The sequence below is a fragment of the Nesoenas mayeri genome (assembly GCF_963082525.1).
Source record: "Nesoenas mayeri genome assembly, chromosome: 6".
NCBI classification, from domain to species: domain Eukaryota; kingdom Metazoa; phylum Chordata; class Aves; order Columbiformes; family Columbidae; genus Nesoenas; species Nesoenas mayeri.
In genome coordinates, this window is record NC_137545.1 from 33,902,240 (window position 1) to 33,929,827 (window position 27,588).

The following is a 27,588-nucleotide window of genomic DNA, read 5'->3' on the forward strand; positions in this document are numbered from 1 at the left end:
TCATCGGCAGTAATTTTGCCTATGAAGGACTGCTGTTTTCTGTCTATCCCCATGAAATAAACAGGCAAAAAATCTAGCAAATAGCCTGGCTTTCATGCTATCAAAAATAATAAACTTTGTTGAAACCAAGCACTAGCAATGAACTAACCAATGCAGCACAAGGGCCCAAGGTGCCAACAAGAGTGCAGCTCTATAAGGTTTTATGGCATCCTGGCCTGAACATAGAGATGTGTATCAGTCACACAGTTCCAGGCTTTCAGCATGCTGATAACAGGCCATTTTAGGTGGATGCTTCTATTAAGACTGGCTTCAGAAGCGTTATACTTCACACCCCTCCCTCACTTTCTGTTGCTACAATCCAGTGTCAGGGCTTTTCTCCTGGGGAAACCAAGACTGTCCTAAAGGCACTTGCTTGGCCCCTGATTTAATCCTGCTGTTCACTGGGGGTCTCGGGCCAGCCAGCACTGCCCGGAGCTGCTGGTTAGCAAAGGAGATTAACCTTATTCCGAAGAAACAATCCCCTCTCCTGTGCATCAGGAGGGAATGATTAGCCTCTGGAGACATTTGGGGTCACCTCAAGCTCTCCCTGCCTGCACTGCCCCACATGCCAAGGGGTGACATGCAGATGACAGCACAGCAGCCATCCCCCAGCCAGGAAAGCTGCACCTCCTGAAGGCTCCCGTGACCCCCTCCTATTCCCATGGCCTGAAGCAATTAAGCAACAAGCTCAAATTACACAGAGAAGAATGAGATCAGAAAGCAAGCTAAGGGGATCAAGGTAATCCTGCTCCCTTTCACCCACTGACACCCACGCCCCCAGGACTGAACCCCAGCGGATCAGGGTCTGGTGCCAGCGCTGTCCTCTTCGGGGAAACTTTCTTAGCAGGAGCCAAATCTTGATCCATATGGAAACAATAGGGCAAAAAAATGCTGAACATAAAGGGATGGAGGGACGAGACGTGATCCTGTGACATGTCTGCCTGTGCAGGCACCTTGATACTGGGGTGTACCTAAAATAGGAGAGGCACCAGTGCCAGCTCCTGCTGTACCCCAAATCTTCTGCTGCCTGGGCAGAAGATACACCTGGTACACTTCATCCTGATGGGGAGAACCAGTCGTTCCCACTCATGCCATCAGCTTCTGCAGATACAGGCATGTACATACCCACTGCCAAACTCTTTTACAGCACGAGCTACAGTGGCTGGAGTGACCAGCCTGCTCGTGCCAAAGCCAGCAGCCCAGGATCAACCACCAGATTAACTCTGCTACATTGGGGGCTCAGGCTTTGCTGTGGCAACAAGGAGGGCACATGCCCAGCGTGGCAGCACTCCAGGGATTGCTTTTACCCACCCATCGGAGATCCAGTAAAGTCAGCTACAAATGCCAGGGCCACCTTGCTTTTTAACACTTCTCATGATCCTTATTTGGCGGGGTAAAAATCCACCTACTGTTGACTTTTTCAAACTATTTTTATATGCCTTGGTGCTTAGAGCTCTGGTATGTTTGCAGAGCTAGTCTTCTCAAATAAGGCAATCAGGCTGCTAATGAATCTGCATCCATGTCCTTGCAGACAGCAAAAACCTAGAGAAGGGGGGCAGGGGGGCTCCCCGCTAGTCTGAGCCCTCCTGCAACCCATTTCTCTGTATCAATACTAAATTTTAACAAGCAAAGCTTAGCATCTCTGTTCCTTATTTAAAAAGCACTGGATGGATTATGCCATGTATACTGTTAACGTCAGGGGCAAACCATATTTTCAGTCTGCGCTGCCATCCAGTAACCCTGGGAACTGAACAGATGAGAGGAGCATTGCTGCCTTTCTGAGCACCTTGACTATTTTTGCAGTACCTCCGAAGTTAACCATGACCTCCTCACTCTGAGAAAGATAGGTTTAGATTAGAATCACAGAATCATTTTGGTTTGGTTGAGTCCAACCATAAACCTAACACTGCTATGTCTACCACTAAACCATGTTGCTAATCACTGCATTTGGACATCTTTTAAATAGCTCCAGGGATGGTAACCCAACCACTGCCCTGGCCAGACTGTTCCAATGCTTGGTAATCCTTTCCATGAAGAGTTTTTTCCTAATATCCAATCTAAACCTTCCCTTGTGCAACTGGAGACCATTTCCTCTCATCCTATCACTTGTAACCTGTGAGAAGAGACCAACACCCTCCATGCTACAACCTCCTTTCAGGTAGTTGTAGACAGAAATAAGGTCTCCTCTCAGCCTCCTTTTCTCCAAGCTAAACAGCCCCAGTTCCCTCAGCCTCTCCTCATCAGACTTGTGCTCCAGACCCTTCACCAGCTTTATTGCCTTTCTCTGAACTCTCTCCAGCACCTCAATGTCTTTCTTGTAGTGAGGGCCTCAAAACTGAATCCAGATTGAGGGTGGGACCTCACTAGCACAGTAGAGGGGGACAATCACTGCCCTGGTCCTGCTGGCCACACTAGTGCTGATACATGCGAGGATGCTAATACATGCCAGGATTCTCAAACAATAACAAGAAAACCTTGAATATTTAACAGACCAGTAAAAGACCAGCAGACAAAAGCAATTAAAAATTCACAGGCAAGAGTGTGATGTGAATATCTGGGATTACAGGAAAAAAAAGCCCATTCTTGACTATTGCATCCTGCTTCCTGATAAAGAAGTTTTGGCTCAGGGAGCTGTAGACAAGACTCCTGTATTCTCACTTTCTGGACTCGCAGCCGACCTTGGGCTGATCTATACAATGCAGAGTCACTTTTAGCAGAGCTGCTCTCTGTGGGTTTCCATATTAACATGGCACAGCATGAGGAGAGCTGAGGAAGATGAGCAAAGCTATATTTTATCACCCAGGGCCACCCATCAAGAGAGGCAAGTAGTTGCACATGGGGAGAAACAGCATCTCCAGGGGATGGACCAAAAGGCAGACTCACCGTATCTCCTATTTTGAGATCCCCACACTTCCTCAGCCCGGGATAGGACAATCCATCCTGGCATGTGGCTGTGAAGGTCAAGCCAATGTCCTCAGGACTGTCCCAGACTGTGAGCTCCACCTTAGACCGAATGCTCTAGAAACAAAATGAGAAAGCAAACAATCAGCTTCCCAAAGGTGGGTGGATATCTTCTGTGTTAGTCCCTTCTCCTCATGTTTTCAGAGGGCAGCTAGGCCATCTCTGCACCTATATGAAAACAAATCACTCATGGACACGCATTGACATGTGGGTTTAACTTAACCATCTCAGGAGACTTCTAATGAATACAGCTTAGACTCAAGAGAAGGTACCTAAAACCCCGGTGGATGCCTTATTCCCCCTAGGAAAATCATGATGACCACTGTAGCCAGCATTGAAAAGATATGAATGCCCAACAAAAAGAAAGAAGAAAAGGTTCTCAACCACAAATGAAGTATCTCTGAGACAAAGGTCAGAGCGTTGTGTACACAATTGCACCTCCTCCTCACCACAAACCAGCCCCTCAGCGAGGCACAAAGCCTGATGCTCCACCAGCAGTTGTCCTGTTGTGTCCATCGCACTGCACAGGGAAGGTGTAAAACTGCTCTGCCTCTGTCCTGCTTTATTGATTTCACCTAACTGCTCAGAAAAAATGTATTTTCCCTCTTCAACGAAAATGCCAAACAAAAGTACAATTTCGGATGCATCGTCTGGAAACATCACCATGGAAAAAAAAATCTCTTTACAAAACTTTTCAAAGTGAAAAACGTTTTCTATCAGCAAGGTTTTGGTATATTCCTACCCTCTTCCTTCTGCTTCTCATCTCTCCACCCTGCTGGACACACAGACTACTTAAATCAAAACAAAATGAAGTTTATAAGTATTAATTTGGAATGAGGTTGTTTTGTTTCATTCTTGCAATGGCTGGAACTGATTTTTTACAAATGGTATCCAAAAAAGACAAAGGTTTCCAAAATTGAGCTTTTTGTACAAACACATTTATTTTCCAAAGCCAGCTTGCAGCTCCATCCCTCTCTCTCTTGTCCCCAGCCCTCAACGAAGTGGCCAGATTAAGGAAAAGTGCTAATTCAGATCTTTTGTCAGTCAATGTGATAACAAAACCAGGGTACACACACCAGCAAATAGCTAATGCTTTTGGAAATGGGCAGGAAATAAATGAATTTTGGCTGGATGATTCTAAACAGCCCTCGAGGAAAAAAGGGATAATTTCCAGTCTCCCTGCAATAACAGAAGAGCTGTTCATGAGACGGCAATTTGGACCATACAGAGCATCCATCGCCTGCAGGCTGAATGCCGCATGTGTTGGTAAAACGGAACATACTGTTTTGCCCAAAATTATCCTGTAGGAATTAGCTGTAGCACTGATAACTCCCTCTCATCTTCCTGCCCAGAGCATCCAATTTAGGGCACAGCAGAAGACAGAACACCAGGCCAGCCCTCACTATGACCTTGCATGGGCCCCTACAGTGTTCTTATGCAGATGCTAACATTTCTTATTAGCCCTAGATAGTAATGCTATTAGCTTAATTGTAATGCTATTATTATTAGCCACTTCATGTCATTACACAGCAATACCTTCTCACAGCACCTCAGCCACCACTGAGGGCTACAGCAGGTTTTGCTGCTGTGCTGTTTGGTGGCACCAAGCTTGCTGTGCCTTCAGGGATGAGCAGAGAGCACAGGAGAGAGGAAGGACCTGTCCCAGAGGTGGAGGAATGTCTCTGCCTGAAATAAAGCTGCGAAATTCAAAGGCTGATACTTCCAGTGCAAAAACAAGGAAATCCTGAACCGGCAGCAGCTCTGGGGATGGCTGACATGAAGGCCACTCACCATGGGACACCCATCAGTGGTGTAATGAGAAACACATCTGAGACCTGCCTGAACTGGGTTTAGGAAAGCAGTTTTTAAACCAGGGTCCTGCTTGCTGCCTTTGGTCCAAATCCAGCCTGCATGTCTGGGCAGAGACCCCCAGCACTGTGCCAGCCTGGGCACAGCCGCCCAGCAGCTTCTCCATCTCACAGACCTGTCAAAATCTAGGGGAAGGGTTTTGTCTTAGTGAGAACAGAGGAAAAAAGCCATTCCCATTCTCTTTGGCTTCACATCACTCCAGGATGACGGAAGGGTGACAGCATGTTGGGCAGAAGAAAAAGGGAGATGGAAGATGAAGGGATGGAGGAAAGTAATCTTGGGGATAATGTAAACCCTGAGCAAGCCTGATGCATTCATCAGTGAAGAGAAGCAGATGAGAAAGGACCAGATGGCCAAAGCATGTAAAAGGCTGACCCCAGGCCCAGAGCACCAGCCACTGCCACCCTGCAGGAGAAGACAGTCCCTGCTGCAGATGAAGGGTTTCTCCAGACTCAGAGTTTCCTTTCCATGAACAATAAAAGAAAGCTCATTCCCCCTTGAGAACCAGAAATTTTTGCTTTCTCCTTCAGTGAGAGTTTCCTGCTTCATTTCAGGAAAAAACAACACTACCGAGAGGAGACGGGCTGGGCAGACGCCAGGTTTCCTGTGGCCCCAGGCTACCTGTGGCACAGGCAGCTCCAGGCAACACCCAGGCTGTCCCAGTCTGTGCCCGCCAGTTTACCCCACACTGCTCCTTCTCAGCATCCTGGTGGTTTCTAGGCAGCTGCACCGGAAAGCTCACAAAGAGAAGGAGGGAGCAGGGCTGAGGGCATCACATCCCCAGTGGCTTTCATCAGTTTACACCTGTCTACAAAGGCTCGAGGGGTGGGAAAATGGAGACATGGACATGTTACAGCTGGGAAACTGAGGCAAAGGGAGGTTTTCACGTGATGGTGCTGTGACCACATGCAAAGTCAACGTAGAGTCAACTTTCATTTCTTTCTCCCAAGCCGAGCACCTTAGCTACAAGACCCTCCTTCCTCCAGGAGAAAAACTGGGGCGACTGGGCTTTTGATTTGCAGTATCTCCAGGGCCTCATTAGCAGCATTAGGTGCTCACTGCCTTTCCTCAGAGGGTGAAGCACTATTGGGAAGGGCATTTGGGAAGCACTATTCCGAAGGCCATAACCAAAGACTGCTTTAACTGCCTGGAACTTTGGGGGAAGTAAAGATGAGCATTACAGGTCACACAAAGCATAACACAATCCTACATGACCGCTGGATGTGTAAACTGCTCCAAAAGAGTCCTTCCTCACTCCCTTACCCTAATGAGCACAGTACCAAGTAGAAGAGCTTGCCACTATGGAAAAACTGCATTCTCAAGTCCAATGCATGAAGAACCCTAACTGAAGGCTGATGCATCATGGGGCCAGATCTCCATGACCAGCACCTGCACAGCAATATCATTCCAGGAGCACAAAGAGTTGATCCATAAGAATTCAGGGAGAAGTCAACAGAAATGTTGACAACTAACTATGCAATGAACATGCCATTTAGCTGTTTCTGATTTATCTGCTTCCTTAATCCCCATGGAAATGCACAGTGTCTGGTCAGTGGTACAACTGCAGGTCCTTTGCTGTACTCCATGGGCCCCAGCATGGCTGGGCTGGCTGCATGGGCAACGTCATGTAGAAAGGGTTCCTTTGGGACCAAGAGACATGGTGATGTTCATGGAGTGCTGAAGACCAACTCCTCCTGGATGAAGACCAACGAAATAATGCAATCTTAGCCAGAGCCTGGTGATGTCCTTGTGAGGCCTCTGAACATCAGATAGTAAAGAAATAATCTATTTTTTTCTACCAGCAGGGTTCTCTGAGAGAGAACTGGTTTAGATCAGGGTGGTATTTTAAGGGTAATTCTACAAATGGGAGACATGGAGTGAAACCTCTGCTGTGCCTCAGGCTCCTTTGAGTAGCTCCATGCTCCTTCTCCACCTCACATGCCTTGTTTCCTTCCCCAGAGTGGATGCCCCAGCTCTGGCTGCATGTGAAGGACGGGGGAGGAAGGTGGCCAAGCCGGCTGGAGCACACCGGGGAGGGGTGAGCTGGCCAAGCTCCTGGTGCTTTGCACAACAGCAGCTGCGGCATTAAAATGCACTTACATTGTAGGCCTTGACGATCAGTTCAATGATATTCTTGGAGTCTTTGTGCAAAATCTCCACTGTTGTCCCAGGAATCAAGGCAGTAAAGTTCTAGGAAAAAAAAAAAAAGAAAAAGCTGAGATGCAAAGAGGAAAGCAGAGGGCAAGGAGGGACCAACGCTGTGCTGGGGACACTGGCCACCCACCCTGCCTTGTCATGTGGTGGTGTGCACAGTATGACGTGGCTCCTGTTAACATGCAGCTTTTGAAAGCAAAGCATTGCTAACATGTTACATCCAACATTAAACAAAGCTCGTGGCCAAGTGATGGGGATTAATGGACCCGGCTCTGCTGCTGGAGGCGGCAACATCCAGCTGCTGTGCATGGGGCAGAGCCGGCACCAAGGGGAGGGACGTGCAGCCACCCCATCTGGCCTCACCACCCACCAGCATCCCCAGGAGAGGGGGTGGAGAAGGAGCTCAGCCCTGCTCCGCTCCACAGGCGAGCAGCAGCATCTCCACCGTAGCAACGTGGCTGCTTGTTGTTTTTGCTGGAGCCTCAAGAGCAAGAACAGAGGTCTCTGAAAGCAACCCTGCCTGAAAAACCTCCCCTGCATCTGCAGAGGGGCAAAACCGTGTGAGGCAGCTCCAGACACAAGCAGGCCCTTGAGGCTCAAGTCACCTTTTCCTTTCGAGGGAGTTCAAACTGTATGTGGCACATCAGGGCCCTGGACTCCGTGATGGAAAAACACAGCTGGGCAGAAAAGCTGTGTGTGATTAGGTAATGGGATTAAGTCACTGCAGAATGGGTTGAACAGGTTCCTGGTTCCCTTACATGCTGCACGGCTGGCAGCCATCCGAACATCACGATTAAGCTGGAGTCTATTTTAAGTCTTCACATGCTTGCTAACATATATATCTGTTTGCTCTAAGAAGCTTTAGTGCTTTTTGCTGAAAAGAGGGATGGTGTCCTGAGCCTCGCCTGCCTGCATCTGCCTGCCTGCCCCTGTCAGCCCTGTGGGCAGCACGTGCTTGCGGCTGCACACATGCACACTTGCCGCTGCCTCTGCTCCACAGTGCCAGCAGGAAGATGCTTTCACAAGGCATTTAAATCTCCCCACAGCACAGGAGGCTCAGCAGTACTTGCCTTGTACAGGACATAATGACTTTTCGTAACAGCAAAAATCAGGTGGATGTTGTTTTCAGCAAGTTTCTCTCCAAGAAGTGCCAGAGAAGGATAATCCTACGGAAAAAAAAAAAAGGACAGAAAGACTGGTGGGTAACACAGAAACAAAGATTAATTTCATTGCTTTTCTCCTTTTCTCCTTCCAACAGCAGAATTCATTCCAGACACATGGCATGTTCAGCTGCAGGATGAAGTCCCTGATGTGCCAGCACAATCCCAACTGAAACGGTAGAAATCCTGTCATCCTTCAAATATTTCTGCTGCACACTTCACTATATATGACTGATGACACTGTTAGCTACAGCAACACCTGAAACACTGGATTTCTTTCTTCTTTCTGTTTTGCCATCAGTAGATGCATGTGTAATACACTGGCTGCTGCCTCCAGGGATGCGAGGCAGAGAGACCTAGAACTGCAGTAAGCAGAAACATATGATTTATCTCCCAAAGTGGAAACATCCATTGTCTTTTCTTTCTGCATCCTGGAACCATAAAGAGATTATGATGAGCTCTTTAATTCTGTAGGCTTCCCAGACAGAGAGGATGGCAGGAAGATACTGCTCTAGCTACCTACAAGCAACAAAATAATGAACCAGGGCTCAGTTTCAAGAGACCAGATGGAGTGTAGAAGCCCTGGATGCTTCTAAAGTGCTGTCCTTCAAAAAAAAAAAAAAAACAAGCCTTATTTACTGGCAGACTGGAGGGCTGATTGAGAGCCTCCAAGACTCAAACATGGAATCAGAATAGTTTAGGTTGGAAAGGACCTTTAAAGCTCATCTAGTCCAACCCCCTGCCATGAGCAGGGACATCTTGAACCAGATCAGGTTGCTCAGAGTCCCATTCAGCCTGGCCTGGGATGTCTCCAGGGATGGGGTATCAACCACCTCTCTGGGCAACCTGGGCCAGTGTTTCACCACTGGGCCAGCATCCCCACACCAGCTCCCCAGTGTTAACTCCATGTCAGTATGGGGGCTGTACTCCCTTACCTATAGTCTTGCTAGGATTGCACAGGTGGGTGGAAAGCAGGTTTCTCCACAGAGCATAGCGTCTGGCCATAACACAGCCATCCAAAAACACCTCCCCTTACAGGGTGACATCCATCCAGGAGCAAAAATCATAATTAGTGCTTGTGATCTGCTGAACAAAGCACCATTCTGCGGAAGGGTGTGATAATGAGGTGGCAGGCAAACATTCATCCCAGAAGTTTCCTCCATTGAGTTTAAATGTTTTAGAAAGGATAGTTTGCATATATACTGCTAAGAGCTACATTAGTGTTGTGCTCAAAGGCTTTGAATAAGATGAGCATCCTGTTGTGCTTGCTAGTGTAGCCACATCAGGGTAGACTCCGACTCCCCATGGAGAAGCTGACAGTCCACTGGACATTACAGAAAAGAGATGACACGTTTATGTTTCTTCTACACTTTGCAGGCAAAATCTGATGCTCTTCAGGACGCTGAATTAGTTTTGCCTCCCTTGAAATGAGCCCTGAAGGAACTCGCTAAGTTCCTAACTCATTTTTGACCATCACAGGAGCAATCACTGTGGGGGTATGCCCAATGGGAAGGGCAAATTGTGTATGCAAATTGCAGGACCATGTGAAACCATGCTGGTCAGGCACTGCATTTGCTAAAAGCTGATAGAGTTGAGGGTGGGTGGTCTCCAGAGAGGTCCACCAACACCCAAGGTCTCCAAGAGCTGGGTCCTCATGTTCCCCCCTCACCAGCTGGCTGGACGCGCTGTACTCGTTGGCTTCATTGAGGTGGCACTGGCCATCATGGGGCTGCACCAGGCCCCCCAGCTTCCCGTCCAAGGCTATGTGGGGCACGTCATCTGTCGTGAAGACCAGTAGGTGAGATGCCTCCTTACGCCAGCCGATCTTCTCCTGGGGAAAAACAAGCCCTGTGAGATAGTTGGTCAGCCCCTCCCAAGCCCATACTCCACCCCTCACCCTGCACATGGTCCCAGCCACACCCCCATCCAGCAGCAGACCCATTATCACTAATTAGAAGCGTACCATGCTCCTGTCCACCCATCTCTGGCAAGAAAACAAAATGTCAGGGGCCCATCTAATGTTTCCCAGCATCTCCTTCCAAGACACTTACTTTAAAAGGCATGAGGAGGTATGTGGACTGTCCACCAGACCTTCTCTACCCAGATCCAAGAATAAGAACTTCAGCTGCTTTTATAGCCAAAGGAGGCCTGCCAAATTCCTCCACACACATTTAATCTGACCTTGTTTCCTCAACTCTGTAGAGCAGCCAAGGCAACAGCAAGAGCTGAAATATCTCCGCTCCGCATTTTTGTTACTGCCTGCTCATAAAGGCTGTTTCTGAGCTGGGATGCACCAAATGAGGTCCCTGCCCAAGGGAGCTGGCTTTAGTGCACCCATATGCATGTGCAGGTGCTCTGCCCTGATCCCCCCTTCTGCACACATCTTCTGGAAGCGATGGTGCCTCCAAGCCTCCTGCCATTTCATTGTATACCACAAAATGCGCCCTGAACAGCTCAATCCCCCCTGCACCACAGCCCAGAAGAGCTTTGGCAGTGGTTGCTTGCACTAATCCACACACAACTGCCCCACACAGCTCTGCTGTGAGCAACTTCTGTGTATCTAAAAACACATGAATTCCAAGCCATGCTCTAGTGGTCCATACGAGAGCACTGAGATGTCAAGAACAACACAAGTGCCCTCTGAACCCTCCTTGGTCCTTCACTGCAAGGACCAGACATTATCACCATCTTTGCATGGAGGGAGATGCAGGGACAGATTTTTTCCATGTAAAGGGATGAGATTTAGGTGATAAATGTTTCCTTCCCGCAGAGCTTCCCCAAGCTTCTGGCTTTGCATTTGCCCGAGAAGCAGATTTGTTCCTACAACAGCACACTGAAGACGTTTTTTGCAATTTAAGTGGAAGGAAACAGAGAAGCCTAAAGCAAATTTTTGGACACCACAGCACTGCAGCACACTCCCCTGCTCTCGCTGGCTGCTCCCACTGCCAGCTCATGCCCAGATGGGTGGGCTGAGATCCCTCCTGCCAACTACGGCAGAGACCAGAGCCAAAAAGCCCCATCTCCCAGAGCGTCCCCTTGGGCTGGCCAGCCTGCCCCTCTGCCGGCAAAGACACAGCCCTGCACCTTCACTGCCCACAAACACTCGGCATCTACCTCCCTCCAGTGCCCGGCTCAGAGGCCCAAATCACGGCTGCCAGTGCAATTTTCTCCTGTAAATGTGAGTCATAGCCCAGAGCCTGTTGATCGTTCTAATAAATATAACGCTTGTTTCAGTGACATTCTTCCAGAGTAGGTTTCTTTTTCCTTCCTATTGCAGAAGATATATTTTCTTTAATGGTACTTTAAAGACACATGCAACACAAGTAAGGCCATAGGAAGAAGCTTTTGGCAACATACATCCTTTGCTATGTACCAGCATATCACAGATCAGCTCACTATGCATGAGGCAAGTTTTGCTCTGGGAAGCAGGAGTCATTCCACTGAGATGACCCCACTCAACAAAAGGCAAAATCTTCACACTAAAATGTAATTTCTCAAGAACTCAACCCAAATGTGATTTATGGCTCTAAGAATGCAAGAAGCAGTTATTTAAACAATTGAGGCTAAGAAACTCCTGAAGAGATTAAAAGGATTAATTTGAGTTTCATTTCCTTAGAAATGCAGTATGCATGAAGAAAACTAGCTGCATTCAAGCAGCAGTTATGAAGCCACTTCAGGGATGATGCTTCTGTTCACCTACCTGCTAAGCCCACCTTTAAATCACAGGCTAAGCACCCTTTTAGAGACAAACCTTCCATGTTTCCAACACACACTTTCCCACATAAACAACATCAGAAATGCTTTGGCTGCTCAGTTCAGGATCTCACTTCCAAAAAGAAATTAGCACCCCCAGTGTTGGTGCCAATAACCAGGCACTGAGAGCATTTGATGCCTTGAAGCATCAGACCAGGGTGTCTCGGATGAGGTGACTGAGCCGGTGCTGATGCCACACCAAACAAGCTGGAGACCTATGGAAAAAGCACCCAGAGAAGCTAGCACACCAAGGAGCTGCTGCATCTTATGCTTCCTCTGCCAGTGGCTTGCAGGCACTGGAAAATCCAGCTCTTCGGCACGCAGTTTCCACCGCGAAACCCAGAGCAGTGCTCTGCTCCCTTTAAAACAAATAACCAAAGAGATTTTCATTTATTTTTACTGGACTGCAACTGTTGAACAAAAATACCACACTGCACTGATGTCTGCCCCCTCATCTGATTTTTGATCCTCATGGGATATAAAGGATTTTGAAAGCAGAGGTGGGACCTGAAAAAAAGCCAGTGGGAAGATGTGCCTCCACAGGGCTGGGCACACTACAGATCCTGCCCCTACTCCTACGACCAGCTGTAGTTGCCTCCCGTACCCCAAGAGTCCAGCTTCTCCCTCCTTACAGCCAACAGTGACTGGCAAAACTGCCACAGTGGTCGGAGCACAGCCCAGCCCTCCAAATCCTACTGAAAAGGCTGCAAAACCCTGCATCAGTATTCCCAAGCCTTAAATAAATATCTAAATTTATGCTTTGGGTTCTGAGTAAAATGGGTTCAATTACCAAGACATCAACTGCCAGGAGACACCCCTGGATTCATTTATATATCTAAAACCCCACCAGTTTCTCAGGTGCAGAACTTGCTGGAAGCAAGAAACAGATACAGGTGCAAGACAAGTATGCCATAGAGATTAAAAGCCAAAACCTCCTTCATTTTACGTAGCTCTGAAAGGCACCTCAGTGTCTCCCAGATGTCTTGGCCATGTCCCTGTGCCAGTGTCTAGCAAACACTGATCAAAACTGTTTCAAAAGACACTTTATTTTCTAATGCAGCATTATCTCCTCACTGCATCTTAGTGTATAAGATCTGAAATTTATACATACCACCATGGCACATGACGCTTGCACTTAAGGAATGGCAGAAAACCAAAATACTGCAAATGGAAAATGCAATTACAAAACGTTGATTAATATTCCTGGCTAACAATTTTAGCATCAGGATAAAGGCTTATTGTTTCTGGTTCTTTCTTTGCCTCCAGAATAACATTTACTATATCTTCATCATTCAGAAAGGAGCCAAACCCTGAGCCTGCTTGTTAGTCTGTATTAACTGTACAAACTTTTCCCGCTCCTCGGGTTGAAAACCAGGCCAAAATATGACTTGAGCACTACAGAGCTCTTAGACAGTTCATGCAGAAGAAATGCCTGATATGAATTACAGTATAAAAATACCTAGTCAACAGAGTAGCTATTGTTTCTGCCACCTCAGCGCTTGAAGGGGAGAAAACCACCCTTGGACACCGTGGCTTGGAAACAGCCAGGCTCTGCCATGACACAACCGACTCTCCCCAGGATGCTCCCCTTGCTGCCACAAACTCTGCTGCTGGGCACAAAGTACTTCATGGCCAACACACTGCATCACCTTGAAGGTGGGAGACTTTCTAAGGTCATAACTGCCCTAATTCTTGGGGTTTGAATATGGTAGGGAGGGTGAAAGCTGGAAAAATCTGGATCACAGCAGCAAGTAGCAATGAGGTTCCACAGTATTGATGAGGAAACCCACCCCAAGGTATCGGTATGGTTGTCCCCCTGTTCTGGCAGAAAACAGTTCCTGAGTTACTAGAAACTACTGGCTGTGCAGGGTTTAGTCCCCACGATAATTCATTTATCACTGCTGGATGCAAAGAACGATTAATTGGAGCAAAAAGCATCCTCATCAGGAAGCAGCACCTCATTGTTACTCCAGACATCCAGCACATCCACCCACCTTGATGGTGCCGAGCCCACCACAAGCCACAGCCACTGACTGACCTGGGCCATCACTCACCCACTATGAGGGAAGTTAATCTCTAAGCTCCCATTTCAGCTATGGGGCTTAGAAGGTCAATTAGCTGGCCTGAAATTTTGGCTGTTCTAACTCTGGCTGGGCAGAGCCCTTGCTGCTCATGCCTGTGATCACCTGCTCCAACTACAGCAAGGGGCTGCCATGGCAGCGCGAGTTACAGTGCAGCTGGTTCTCCTGCCTCATGATCCAGTCCCATTGAATTTATTTCCCACACCCTAGCTCTAGCTAATTAATTAACCACCATGGCTGCAGAAATTCCTCTGTCATGACCTGCCACTCATGCCAAGAGCCTCACAAGCACACACAGTCACCTCTGTTCACCCTTCCTAGAGGATGCTCAGTCCGGGATTTAGATGGTACCAGCATCTAAAGTCATCTTCTGGATTTACAAGAGACCAGACAGTGCACTCAAGAGTGACAGTCAAAGATTTGTGTCCTTATCAACAATTTGAGATTGGCACAATTGTGCAGGAAATATCTTGCAGGTCTCCTGCCTTCCACCAACACCTACCAAATGAGCCCTTATGGCACACACCACAGTATTTCTGCACCACAGGGAAATGTTGTCTCATTTTTGCAATGATGTGGTAGAAGGGACTGCAAAAAACCATATGGTGGCTGGCATGAGTCATCATCCTGAAATGTCTCTGCTCTGACCATAAGAGTTACCCTCCAACACTGAGAAGCACTTTATACCCAGAAGAGTGTTGGGAGCAGCACTGTAGTTGTGCCAACAACAATATCCATGCCAGGCTGGGAGAGTGAAGTAGTCTACTGGGTTGCATCAGATCCAACAGGGCAGGTTCAGCCCTGCCAAGGGCATGAAGCATAAATGAAGCCAACCCAGGCAAGGGAAGATCTGGTTTCCCATAAGCTTGCATCACATCACTCCTCCAGACGATGCTTATCTCCCAGCTCCCAAAATCCAGACCCAGAAGAAACCACACCCAAGCAAAAGGACTATGCAAGGCTGGAGCAAACAAAAACCAAATTCTATGTGAAGAGGCTGAAAAGCACCTGGAGCCATCCCTGGTGAGCGGGAAAGCTCAGCCACGTGGCAGAGGAGAGCAAACACTTCCATTCCTGACTCACAAAGGGATATGAAGCAATCCACTTGCTTGTTCCAGAAAGATCTTCAAGTAAAGATCTCCAAAAACCCTTAGGATGTGGCTAATAAGGCACCAAGCTAATGAACTCTGTCTTTAATTACTGCTAACAGCTCCAGGTTTGCTGACAGAGGAGAGCAGGCTATCACCGCCCAGATGTGGGATCATCCAGCCCCATGCACAAAAGGGGCAGGGACGAGCTGTAGGAACCAGCTCCAACTCTCAACGTGGACCAACTGCTGCAAGACATGTTTGACACACACTTAAGAAACACAAAGATCCGATGCACGGTGCTGCTGCACACAGGTGTACATGAATCTTACAGGATTTCGAACCAGGTGCTAAGGGATTAGCACCTACAAGTCTGACCATGGGATGAAATCTCAGCCCTAAACTTGCATTTGCAAAAGCTCTGCTTTTAACCCTTTAAACTAGAGAAAATGTTAACCTTATTTCTTTGTCTGTTCATGCACAAAAGCACATAAAAATAATAGTCTCTACGTTTCAAGGCATTTTTCATGGTTTCTGCAAGAAAAGTGTAGTAGTTAATTCCAAGAAATGGCATATCGAAGCTTTACCTGGTCCACAAACAGAGCAGAAGGAACCTCCCCCTTTGCTTTGCTTTAAAACCCCAGAAATCAGAGCGACTCACCTTGCACACAGCAGCCTGCAAAATCGCATCAAAACCGCCCTCAGGAGCATCTCGGTTGCGGGAAACCTTCTGTTTCTGAACTTCTTCGTTGAAACGGTCAACTTTATCCGTTAGGGACAAGAGGTGGCGGAAGCCAAAAGACGGGACACAGCTGGGGAACAGCTTGTAACTGCAGGAGGAACAGAGGAGTGGTCAGCTGGGAGGAACCACAGCAGCAGCCAAGAACTGCAGAAGCTCCCAGCTCTGCCAGGTTGGTCTCCAAACTTCTGTTCAGAGGGACAAAATACTTCCACAAGGCTTCATGTTTGGACACTTTGATTTCTGGCTATTTATCCACAAAACCCTTCAGTAGTACCCATATTTTCTTGTTTCTCTACAGGGGCTTTGAGTAGCTGAAGCTTTCAGAGATATCACCAGGACTTACTCTCTGTGTAAGGACTGGAGACACCAAGCACCAGCCCACCCTGGGTCATGCAGCTCTGCAGTTTTCAGCAATCATAAAGTATTTTTCACACTGGGAATCTGCAGTACAGATGCAACCCACGGTGATGCAGAGGGTGTGTTTTGGCAGAGCCACCGTCCCCAGCAGGCTGGGAGGGTGCTCAATCCACGTCCCACGCCTGCAGAACCAGTGAGCTGGTGCCAAAGAGCACCACACAGGAGCATCACTGCTGAGAGCTGCTTTTCCCCTGTTTTTCAATATGCACTTTCACTCTGTCATCCATTTTTTTTGGCAGTATCTGCCACCCTGCACCCACTGCATGTCACCGGGCACCTGGCAATTGCCAAACATGACGTGCATTAATAACTAACACCAACTCATGCATCCTCCCACTTGCCCTGCAAGCCAGTGAGCAAACACCATCTCTGCTTTCCAGAGCTTTGCTGGAGCAGAAAGAGAGGAGTGGCACCCTAAGGCAGAGAAAAGCCTGGCAGGCTACCAGGATAACTTCTTTTTCCATGCAAACCATGAGGAGGCAGGTTCCATGCTTACTGCATGACAGGGATTGTTCAGCAGAGCAGCTCCTGCAACGTGGAAAATCACTGAGAGCCTGCAAGGAAGAGGAATGACGGGAAGGCAGGCTTAAGAAGAAAATGTATTTTAAAACGAGTTGGGCTGGCACTAATTCACTCTTATCTTCAAAGATAAGAACAGAGAACAATTAAAAGCCTCTGCTGACACATGACCTGCTATGGGGAAGCTGTAAGAGGTTTTTTACACAAAACAGTATTTAAGATTTACTGGGAACTCAAATCCCTCTCAAGATACCCCTGAGCAGGGATTTCCACACACACAGCCATGCACACACCCAACTGAGGGGCAGGACGTGCTGCCCCAGCCCCAAGCTGGTGATTAGAGTCATCCCTTGTGATTAGCCCCATGTTCAGACCTGCATCCTGCTCCTGCCCAGGGCCAAGGCAAGGAGTGTGCAACGTCTGAAACCTCTGCGCTGCAGTCTCAGAACCCATATAATACATCAGGATGCTCGCTTTGCCAGAGCCTTGGTGCAGAAAGCATACACTGACACACTAAAGAGTCCCATCTCCCATGAAGATTTATAATTTAATCCTTTTTTGTTTGTTTTACACTCTGGGTTTGCTGGCAACAGCTGCAGGCAGCAGCAGGACAGACCAGACGGTGGATATCTGAGTGACTATGCACCCAGCACTAAGGGTGGGTTATCTCAGGCTGTAACCTCCACAAGTCCTATCACAGATAGATGGGCAATTAGGCTCTCAGTCAAACCCTCTGTCTTCCTTATCTTTTTAAATTTAGTGTTTGTTTCCTTCAAATTATCTCTCTCAAATGACACTGTGGCTGTGAGAGGCCACATTCTGGCTCCTCAGGAGGTCCCAGCCAGGATGCTGAGCCAGGAGCAGAGGCAAGCAGCGAACTGGGGTGAGATGGAGGTGGCACAAGGGATTCCAGCCAGACCCCACATAAAAACAGGGCTGCACCCTACCCAGACCGGCAGGACAGCCATCACTGCAAGAAGGAGGAGGAGAGAGCCTGGATCAGGGGCAAAAACCACCCACCACAGCTTATGTTTACTTACAGCTTTTCTAAATGTGAGCAGGCCACTGGACAAAGTCTGCTTTGACACTAGAAAGAGCTGCAAACAAACCCACACGTGACAACCCACCTCACTGCACATCAGCGATCCCCTCGGCAGCAGCGACAGCCCACTGGTATGGCAGGCAGGGGAAGGTGATCCTGCTGGAGAACAGGGAGCCAGCACCCCTGGTTTGGATGAAGAGGAGACAGATGGCAACTGGAAGGGAGTGCCCACCAGTTCAGCTGCCTTGGGCAACCCTTCATAAATGGTTTCCCAAGAGCATGTTGACTTAATGTAACTCAAACAGAAAAGCAACCAACTAGGTAAAACCAAAGGACATGAAGATAGCCTGATCAAGGTTGGAGAAGCTGAGGTGACAGCTCTGGATGCCCTTAATGAAAGGGCATTGGCAGTTTCAGGCATGTCTTGCTGTAGAGTTGTCCAGCTCCACCCTTTCTTCCTCTCTCACTCCTCCCTCCCCTCCTGCATGTGTCACTCTGCAAAAGCCATGTCAGTTCAATTAAATCACACACCAGACACACAAAGTTTCCAAGATTTCCCCAGCTGGAGCACACCTTGTCCCCAGCCCACAAATAACATGAGCAGGTGATGGAGACTGAGGCCAACAAAGACAACTGAGTGTCTCTCTGAGGCTACGACAGATTTCTGGGAGAAAGAGCTATGAAGAGCATGGTGTATGGTGCCATGGTGGCAGAGTCAGCTCCCTCGCTTAGTCAGCATGGTCACTTTTGGTGGTGCTTCATGGCCAAAGCACGAGTTTTCAGTGTTCAAATCCATTTGACCTTCCTCTTTGGACAGAACCGGCAAAACGAGAATATAGATAATTTTGTGTGGTCAACGGTCAATGTGCAATGAGATGCCAGTTGCTTGGTCAATGCTGAAAGCTGGCCTAGGAACTCATAGCTGATGCAAGCCCTTTTTAATCTGCCTCTTATACGGAAAACTTCAAGGATGCACGCTCACAGAGTTTGGCATCCATTTCTTCATTGATCTTGCAATGTAAGTATCCACAAACATCTCAAATAAAAGTGTTAATCTTACTGTCTTTACATGACTAGAAAGCACCCCAATGATGGACGAGGTGAAGATGGGGACCACAAAGGTGTCAACAGTGACATTCTCCCAGGAAGGCACTTGCTGCTGTATTCATCCTTTCGTGCCAACATTTAAATGCATCCGAGCCTTGGTACCCTCCATTACATCCAGTTTCACTCTGGCATAATCCCCAATACACAGGACTCAATCCCAATTCCAGTGGTTAAAAGGCAAATGAAAAGGCTCTAGCAAAAACACTAACACAAGAAAAAAAAATCAAATGCTCTGATATCACCACAAAGCAAACCACACAATCTGTGTCTTTTGCAACTGTTAGTTTGCTTCCCTTCCACAGCAATCAAGATTAAAAAAAACCTGCCTGACATCTTCAAAACACTTTATAAGAAGTCACTAATCAGTACCACAGGCCGTCACAAATCTCATTTTCCCCAAACACTTCTCTTGGGAAGGACTTACATTGCCTTGGTCTCCTTATCTGCAAAATGGAGACAAAGAACTTAATTGATTTACTCAAGGTCCAACTATGACTCAGAGCTAGGATCAGAAAATAGGAATTTCTGGCTCTTGCTCCTTTTTCTTAAAGCCTGTAAAAAAAGCCTGCTATGCCTGCATCGTCTTCAGGTACTTAAAAATAGTTTCAGCCTCCCGATACAGCAGTTTCCCATCTCTAGATGCAGAGATTTCCCAACAGCCACTGCAAAACTGGAAATTCTGCCCCAGACCATCACAGTGACAGCCATGGCTAATCAGCATTCCCAAAAGTTGGGGCTTAAGTGTGCTTCATTATTTAAAGCAAGAACGGGAAGAGAAGACTGCGGCGAGGCTCTATGCAAACACAGGGCTTGTCCCTTCAGTGTACACCTACCACTTACCCAATGCAGGGATTGTTTTGGTATCTTGGTGCCGTATAGGAGAAAGGAGAAATGTTTTTGTCCACGAAAGAGCCAAATCCCAGACGGAAATTGCTAGTGAGTTTTCGCATCTCTTCAGCCAGCTTGGTCCCCAGATTGCGAATATTATCCAGGTCATCGTTCATGGACAGGGAGAGATCCATCAGGTAGTAGAGGTCCACGGGATAGTCCTCCACTTGCCGAACCTGAACACGGAAGGAAGTCCGGTCACCTGTAGACACACAAGAGTTGAGAGCAGTGAAAAGAAAACTCCTTGCACACAGATTATCCAGACCACAGGCATTGTTTTCCTGCCCTGCAAAGACAGATCACTTCCAAAGGAGAGGGTGAGGAGAGTGAGGCTTTACCCTTAGGACACTAAGAGGAAAGTAGGTAATGAGTTTGGGTCCTCTTAAGCTATGTAACATACTGGCTGTCAAGAAAGACACTATATCTATAGAGTGCATGTCTATTTTATTTTGAAGATATGGGAAAGGGTCTTTCCATCTCAGCTGAGAGAACGTCTAAGGGAAGACACATGGAAAATGCTACTTCCCTGGACTATGTACAGTCCGGGAGGATTTTCCTAGAAAGCTGGAAGTAAAAGCTAGCAGAATTAACCTAAAATGGATGTTTCATAGACAACTGAAAGAGGGAACCTGCACATGCTTACTTGGGTATGTTCTCAATGCAAACCAGAAGAGTTCTAAGAAGTCCTGCACAAAAGACAGAAGGAAGTGGAGCAGTAGAAGGAAGAGGGTCAGGAGAAAACAGCCACAGTGAGATGAATGTGAGATGCCCTCTGAGCTGTGCAGGGAAGTCAAGTGAAAGCAGACACAGAAGAAATGACTTTGAAAAGGACATCTCCCCGAAAAAAAGAGCTGTGCCACCAAGATGCTGGAGAAAGCAAGGCAAAAGGGAAGTGAACTGGAAAAGGAAGGTTGTTAGGGTCACATGAAGAAGCACCAAGACAGAGATGATGCTTCCTGAGGCGATGACCACAAGGGAAGGAACTGACAGGGCTGAGTCACAGGCTGCGCAAATGTGAAGAAGAGGAAAATCTTTCTTCTGATCTTCTCCTTTGACAAACTGCTTTCACCAGAGATGCCCTCCAGAAGGGGTACCTAGGAGAGGAGGCCACCACCAGCACTGCCCACGCCTCAAAAAAGGTGAAGTGGCTTCAAAGTGAACTCAAGTTTGCACCAGATGGACCTTGGTGGAAGTAGAGAGGAGGTGGCAAATGTTTGCATTCCTGAGAGGGGGGCCTAAATGGAAACTCAGACTCCAGCACCCTCAACCCCCAGGCTGGTTTGGAGACCCTGTGTCCCCAGCTGCCACATCAGCTCCTTTTCTAGCTCAGTGTGGTCTCAGACACAGGGACTCAGATCCTCTCTAGACTAAGCTTCCCCTCCTGCCCACCTCTCCCAGCTCTTCACAGCTGAGGCTGAACTTCAGGCACTGGCAGGTTCTGCAAAACACTCGTGGCTTCCCCTCTTCTTACCCAGAAATGAAACATTTCTTAGTATTATGAAAACATTTCCTGAACCATTTTATTGTTCTCATTGTTCGCAGCAGCACAGCTGCTCCCACTTACTGCCTGCCCAACAACATGCAGCAACAGCATCTTCATCCCAAAACTGACTTGCTCATGAGACATGGCACGAAGGGCTTTGCAGCCCAGCAGGCGGGAGCCCTGCGTGGTACCTGGGGTCACGCTGCACCGAACTGCACACAGGGACAAAAACCCTCCCTAGTTCCATGTGTGTAGATGTAAGTGCAGAAGAATTTATTACTCTCTGTGCACAGAATTACTCCCACACTTCTAGGGATAATCCAGCCCCCTTCTTCCCCACACACCATCACCACCATCCTCTCCTTAGGGCTCTTACTGAAAAATTTTAAAACTCAAAACTGAATTCAGAAATGTGTCTTGGATACCACCACACAGAGGCAGTGCAGAAAACGGAAAACTGCTTTTGGCCCATTTACAAATGCAAACTCGACAATCACGCTTATCCACAAAAACCTCTTCTTTCTGCTTGGTGAGGCTTGATGGACAATACAACTTGAATCTATTCATTTTTTCAATTCCTTCTACACTCTTCAAATTTTTCATCTAACCATGACACTCTACCTTATAACTGAACACAAGATTAAAAAGCAATATTATAAATACTAAATATGACGGACATCAATTTAAAGCCTTTGGAAACAAGCTCTGGGCATGGAGATTTGGGGATGTGACTCCTGCCATGGGACGATTAGATCAAACTGCCTGGGTGGGAATGGCGAACAATTGACAATTCATCCCCTTCTGCTTCTGCTTAGCCATCCAAGAATAGAAGATCACCATTGCCACAGCCTGCCATGTGAATTAATCTTTGAAATAGTACACCCTTCATGCCCAAAATTAAATCAACATTGTCTCCTTTTTGTCTTGGGTTCACAGGGTGAAACCCATTCTCAAGCTCAAGGATTAATGGATCATTTAAACTGGGGATGTTAATATAAGGGTTTAGGAAGTCATTAGCCCTAAGATGGAGTGCCGCTCAGCATCAAAAAGAGAGCAAAAATGGGAGATGCTATTGCAAAAATCCAGGTATGTCCTTTCTCCTGCAATGACTCCAATGACAGGTACACAGGGAGGGGACCTCCCTGGCCAAAAAGCATCCGACAGCAAGACCCCAGGAAGGCACGGGAGAGGGACACCCACACATGGCTGCAGAGCTGAGTGGTGGCATCCCTCTGGCTGGCAAAACTGCCGGGGACTGGGAAAGGGGAATTTGCTGAGCGCAGGGCACTGGGCATGAAGGAGGGACCGCGGGAGTTGAGATGTGGAAGCTGAGCCAGCCCTTTCTGGCAGGAATTGTGTCAAGAAACAGGAATAATAACAACTCACTTTTTTTGTGTGGGAGCAAACTTCTTTCATCAGCGACATTCGGTTGCAGAAGCCCTGCATCTAGACATACGTCCAGTGGTGATTACCCTCAGGTATATGCTTTTAAGGCTTTGAAGCAAAACTTATTTACATTTGAGGGTCTGACTGATGACAGCAGTCATACTGCTGAGGAAGAGTTAATTAAAATACATTGTGACATCCATCACATAGAATTAAAACAAAAAATCCTGCAGCAACTGGTAGGCTTGGAAGAGTGCTGGTCATGCGAGCACCCCCACAAACTCCTGTTTTTCTTTGGCAAAACAACATATTTCATTTTTTTCTGTACACTCATGAGAGCTGTCAGAAAACGATAAACCTTAGAAACCCACACCAATTGCTTATAATGAATCAAGCTTTTATATTTGCTTCTTAAGTTTGCAATAAAGAGCTTTTTTTCCTCCCTTCAGAAATATCAGCTGCCAAATTTTTGCAAGAATTCTGAACCCACAGTAAAGCCTCCCCCCACCATGCAAAAACTTTTGATAACAAGCATGCTCGCATGCCTCAGTCTAGCCCTTCCTTTCTAATTTTTAATTAAAAGATTGAAGAAAAGTGATGGCTCAGGGCAATGGAACAGGGATCTGGCCACAGTCCAAGATCTGAATCACAAATTCAAATCTCCATCTTCGGCCTTCATCCCACGTTTCTTTTGCATACTGACAGAAAACAGATATGTGGGGTTTTATTCCAATTTATAGAAAGAGCTGTCTCAGTTCAGAGTCAAGCAGTGTCAGCTTGCTGGAGGATCCAAACTTACTTTAACTCCTTTCACCCAGTGATTACATTTTTAAGTCAAGCAGGTTCCTTTTAAGTACATGCAAAGCTTAAGACTAGTACTGACAAGAGTTTCGGGTGGGATTTGATTGACTTGGCACAACAGCAGTGTCTTCTCATTAAGCACACCTCAACCTCAAGCCTGTTTGTGATGTACCACTGAAGTACACAGGCTCTAGAAGGGGCCAGCAGCCACCTTTTTTAGTGGGCTACAAGGTCATGGGCTGCAACAGGCTCCGGGCACATCCCGGCCACCTTTTCTCACCCCCAGCAAGCACACCCCAGCATAGGGCTCAGAGCCACTGGGGACTCACCAGGACGAAGATTCAAGGCGACCTTCTGAGGTGTGATCTGCGTGACATCCAGGTGGGTCTGGTCAGAGCCCTTGCTGCTCAGAGGGACGTTCTCCACCACACTGATGCTGCTGCTAGGGTTTTCGATGGCTCCAGCACAACCATTTGCAATCAGGTTCTGCAGGAAGTCGCATCGCGACGTTATGGACTTTGTGCTGCCAAACTCCTGGGGGTGAAGAGCGGACAAAAGGGAAAGGGAGGCAGAAACAAACAATCAATCTCACAGCAGGAGCTTTGTTTTGACATGCTGGTATCTGTACCAAATAGGAGATGACAAGGAGGAGCTGGTGTCATTTGTGGTGGCTGTAGTCAAAAGTAGCCTGCACTGAGCCTTGAGCCTGTCAAAGGGATCTATCAAAAAAGAAATCCTGCAGGGGTTTGGAAATTGAATTTGCTCTCAGACCACCACAGCAGAAAGCTAAACCTGGCTTTTCACTCCAGCCACAGCAGCAGCGCTTGCTCCCAGCCCTGTGAAGGCATGGCAAAGTGTGTGGTTTGCTGCCTGGACAGACAGTTGCCATCTCTTTGAGGAAAAAGGTGAGAAGCTGTCAATTTTTGCACATGCATTGTTTTGAAGGAGCTTTGCAGAAGAGAAAAGAGAGGACAAAGAGATGGCACTGTGGGAAGCAGGATGAACCCACCAACACAGAAAGCCAAGCCAGGATGTGAAGCTGCGGATTGAAGCTGGGTGGCTCCAGGAACCTGCACCCTCAAGCCCTGGGCGAGACACTACATGTCCCCATGGCAGCACCTCAAGTCCCCCATGCCCCTCACACAACTGCATTGTGGGCGTTGGTGTGGCAACAACACCGGGAATAAAACTGACCACAGCAAGCAGCCCCTGAGGCGGAGCACAGATACAGCAGGTTGACATGGGCAGGCTATCCCGGGCTTTGCTGGAGAATGAAGGAGGTGGGAGAACGCTCATGGGGGCTGGTCAGAAGGCAGTCCCTGCCGGCTGCAGGCAGCTGGGCGCAGGCAGCCGCTGGGTCCCAGAGGATGGGCTGCCTTGGCAGGGACCATCCCAGTGCCCGTCCCCAGAGCTCCAGCCCTCACTGCCAGCTCCACGCCTGGCACACAATGCAGCCTTGTGCGGGGCAGCGCTCAGAGACAACCGGCTGCACAATGCGGCCTTTTGCAAAGAGCCCATTTGTTAAAATGTCTTTTTTTTTTGCCAAAAGGGCCAAAGGGAGCGAGTCACATGCCTAAAACTTATTGAATTTTCAACAGCCAATTCCTACTTATTTCTGTACTGTAACAATAGAGACAACCATCTTCTGCTTTGGGGCGGATGGACTAAAATGACATTAAATAATGCAGAGAAGATGCTCACAGTCCCTCCTTCAGTGGCACAGCCAAAAATCAGCATGGGGCTGAATAAACGCCAATTTTTGCTGATGCTCCAGCATGGCAGAGGATGAGGAAGACATTGAGGAGGGAGAGGTTGCTCGACAGATCTTCCCCTCACACCCCACAGGGTGCTCCAGGGGTGCCTCGAGGACAACTGCAGCCCTGAGGACACAGACAGAGGCTCTCTGCTGCATTTTCTCACTACAAGGTCCCAACGCTATTTGAAAAATGCGAGATCTTCATTCCAGAATACAACAGTGCAGTCCAGCCAAGGAGACAGTGCGTCGGATGGATATGAACATGAATTCATTGGAACGTGTCGTGTAAACATATGAACTTCCAAGAAAGGAGGACTGGGACTATTTAAATCATCTCCCAGCATGACAAAATAAAAATCAGAATCCTCAAAACGGAAAACAATGTCCAGCCTTTCAGAGCAGGACGTTTAAGGCAGACCTTGGAGAAAAGTTTCTCTCAGATGTGGTTTGATTAAAAGTCAGACGAAAGCCGGTGGTGTCCAGAACCTCTCCCAGGCTGGTCTGCCCAGCAGCAGGATATCCACAGGAAGATGTTCTCCTGCTGTCCCCATGCCTGGACCATGACTCCTGCTGAGCACCTCTGTCAGCTCATTTCTGCTGCCACCTATTAGAAAGGTGAGTCTGGTTGTGCAAAAAGCAACACAAACAGCACCTGGAGCGCAGCCGAGAACCTTTAGTATTCCCTAGGAAGGAGAGAGGTAACCAAATAGGATGATATTTAGAGCTGCTCGTGCAACTGCAGCCTTTATCAGGCATTTCCAATCCTCCCTGGGGTCTGCTCCAAAGCCTCTTGATGTGAACAGAAAGACTCAACTTCAAAGGGCTTTGAATTAGGGCTTAATTTTCCGGCTGGGACTGGGGTAGCAGGAGAGCCAGGAGGGGCGGGTAGCCCTGGGAGAGGAGGATGGCGGCTTCCTCCCCCAGCTGCTTCTCTTTAGCAGCTGAGCTCGTACCACCACGACAGATGGCTCTGGTACTGTTTATACTGATGTTCATCATCCCAGCGAGGGGCGTACAGGAAAGCAGCATCCACACGCTGAGGACGAGACAGCACTGGCACAAGGGGTGAGGAACACACTCATGTGGGACCTGCCAGGCATGTGCAAGCCTGTCCATTTGCACAGCAGTGAGAAACAATTACTGCTGTAATGTGGTTTTTTGCAGCCTTTGTGACTGAAGTTCTCCAGTGGAAGCCCAGGAGGTCAGTAGAAAACCCCTGCATGAGTCCCGCAGGAGCTGCACAAGGCTCTCAGGTCAGCAGCACCTCTGCACAGGTCCCTTTTGTTCAACCCCATTATTTTATCTTAAACTTTCTTCTAAAGTGGGCCCAGAGGACTTTACAGGCTAAGAGGGTTGGGGTTGTTCAGCCTGGAAAAGATAAGGCTCCAGGGAGACCTTATTAGACCTTATTGCAGCCCTTCCGTACATAAAAGGAGCCTATAAGAAAGATGGAGACAGACTTTTTAGAAGGATATGTTATGACAGGACAAGGGGTAATGGTTTTAAACTAAAGGAGGGGAGATTCAGGCTGGACATGGGGAAGAAATGAGGGTGTTGAAACACTGGCCCAGGTTGTCCAGAGAGGTGGTTGATGTCCTGGAAACATTTAAGGCCAGGCTGGACAGGGCTCTAAGCAACCTGATCTGGGTGAAGATGTCCCTGCTCATGGCAGGTGAGTTGGACTAGCTGACCTTTGCAGGTCCCTTCCAACCCAATCTGTTCTTTGATTCTATAATTCTATGACTTGCCACAGAACAAGATGCAGCTCAGATCAAGTCCAGGCCCTTTCTTGTTTGGTGAAATGCTGCATTACCCAGGGTGAAAGAAAATAATGCTCAGGTGTGTAAATGCCCCAGGGATGGGGGTGCAGTGCAGCACCCGGGGGCTGCACGACTGATCTCTACTTCTGCTTTGGTTTCAAACCCCAGCAGGCTGACACTGAGCAGGGACACTGACAGTGGCATCAGGAAAGCCCCATCAATGGCCACAGTACCCTGTATTGCACCCACAGGTCAAAACCCAAAGCCAAAACTGTGGCTACCATGAACCATCCAACTCAAGTGAAAAGTTTTCTGTGACAGAGAAAAATCAAGACTCCTGGAGGTTAAATGAAAGGAAACCTCTTAAGTAAAAGCATGAGAACATTTGAGGAGTAAAGGACGCAAGTCCAAATAATTCATGAGCAACCAAGCAAAAGGCAGCCCCACACCAGCTCACATAAGGCACAAATTCAAACCCCAGCTCCCCCTGACCAGAGGTCACCTCACAGTCAGTTAAGCAATTCCGTATGCCCAAATACCTTGCAACCATTTGCCTCCATCCCCACTTCAGAGAGAAAGGCG

General features: G+C 47.9%; 1 protein-coding gene across 1 annotated transcript in view; it reads right to left on the bottom strand.

The window, feature by feature from the left end:
* Nucleotides 1–27,588, bottom strand: part of ITGB5 (integrin subunit beta 5) — a gene marked incomplete at both ends in the record, with an annotated part of 60,587 nt that overhangs the window by 24,404 nt on the left and 8,595 nt on the right. The window contains 7 exons of the mRNA XM_080347020.1: nt 2,923–3,057; nt 6,970–7,059; nt 8,094–8,189; nt 9,853–10,014; nt 15,767–15,935; nt 19,773–20,022; nt 23,820–24,024. Coding sequence (XP_080203146.1) covers nt 2,923–3,057; nt 6,970–7,059; nt 8,094–8,189; nt 9,853–10,014; nt 15,767–15,935; nt 19,773–20,022; nt 23,820–24,024 — 1,107 coding nt within the window. The remainder of the gene's footprint in view (nt 1–2,922; nt 3,058–6,969; nt 7,060–8,093; nt 8,190–9,852; nt 10,015–15,766; nt 15,936–19,772; nt 20,023–23,819; nt 24,025–27,588) is intronic.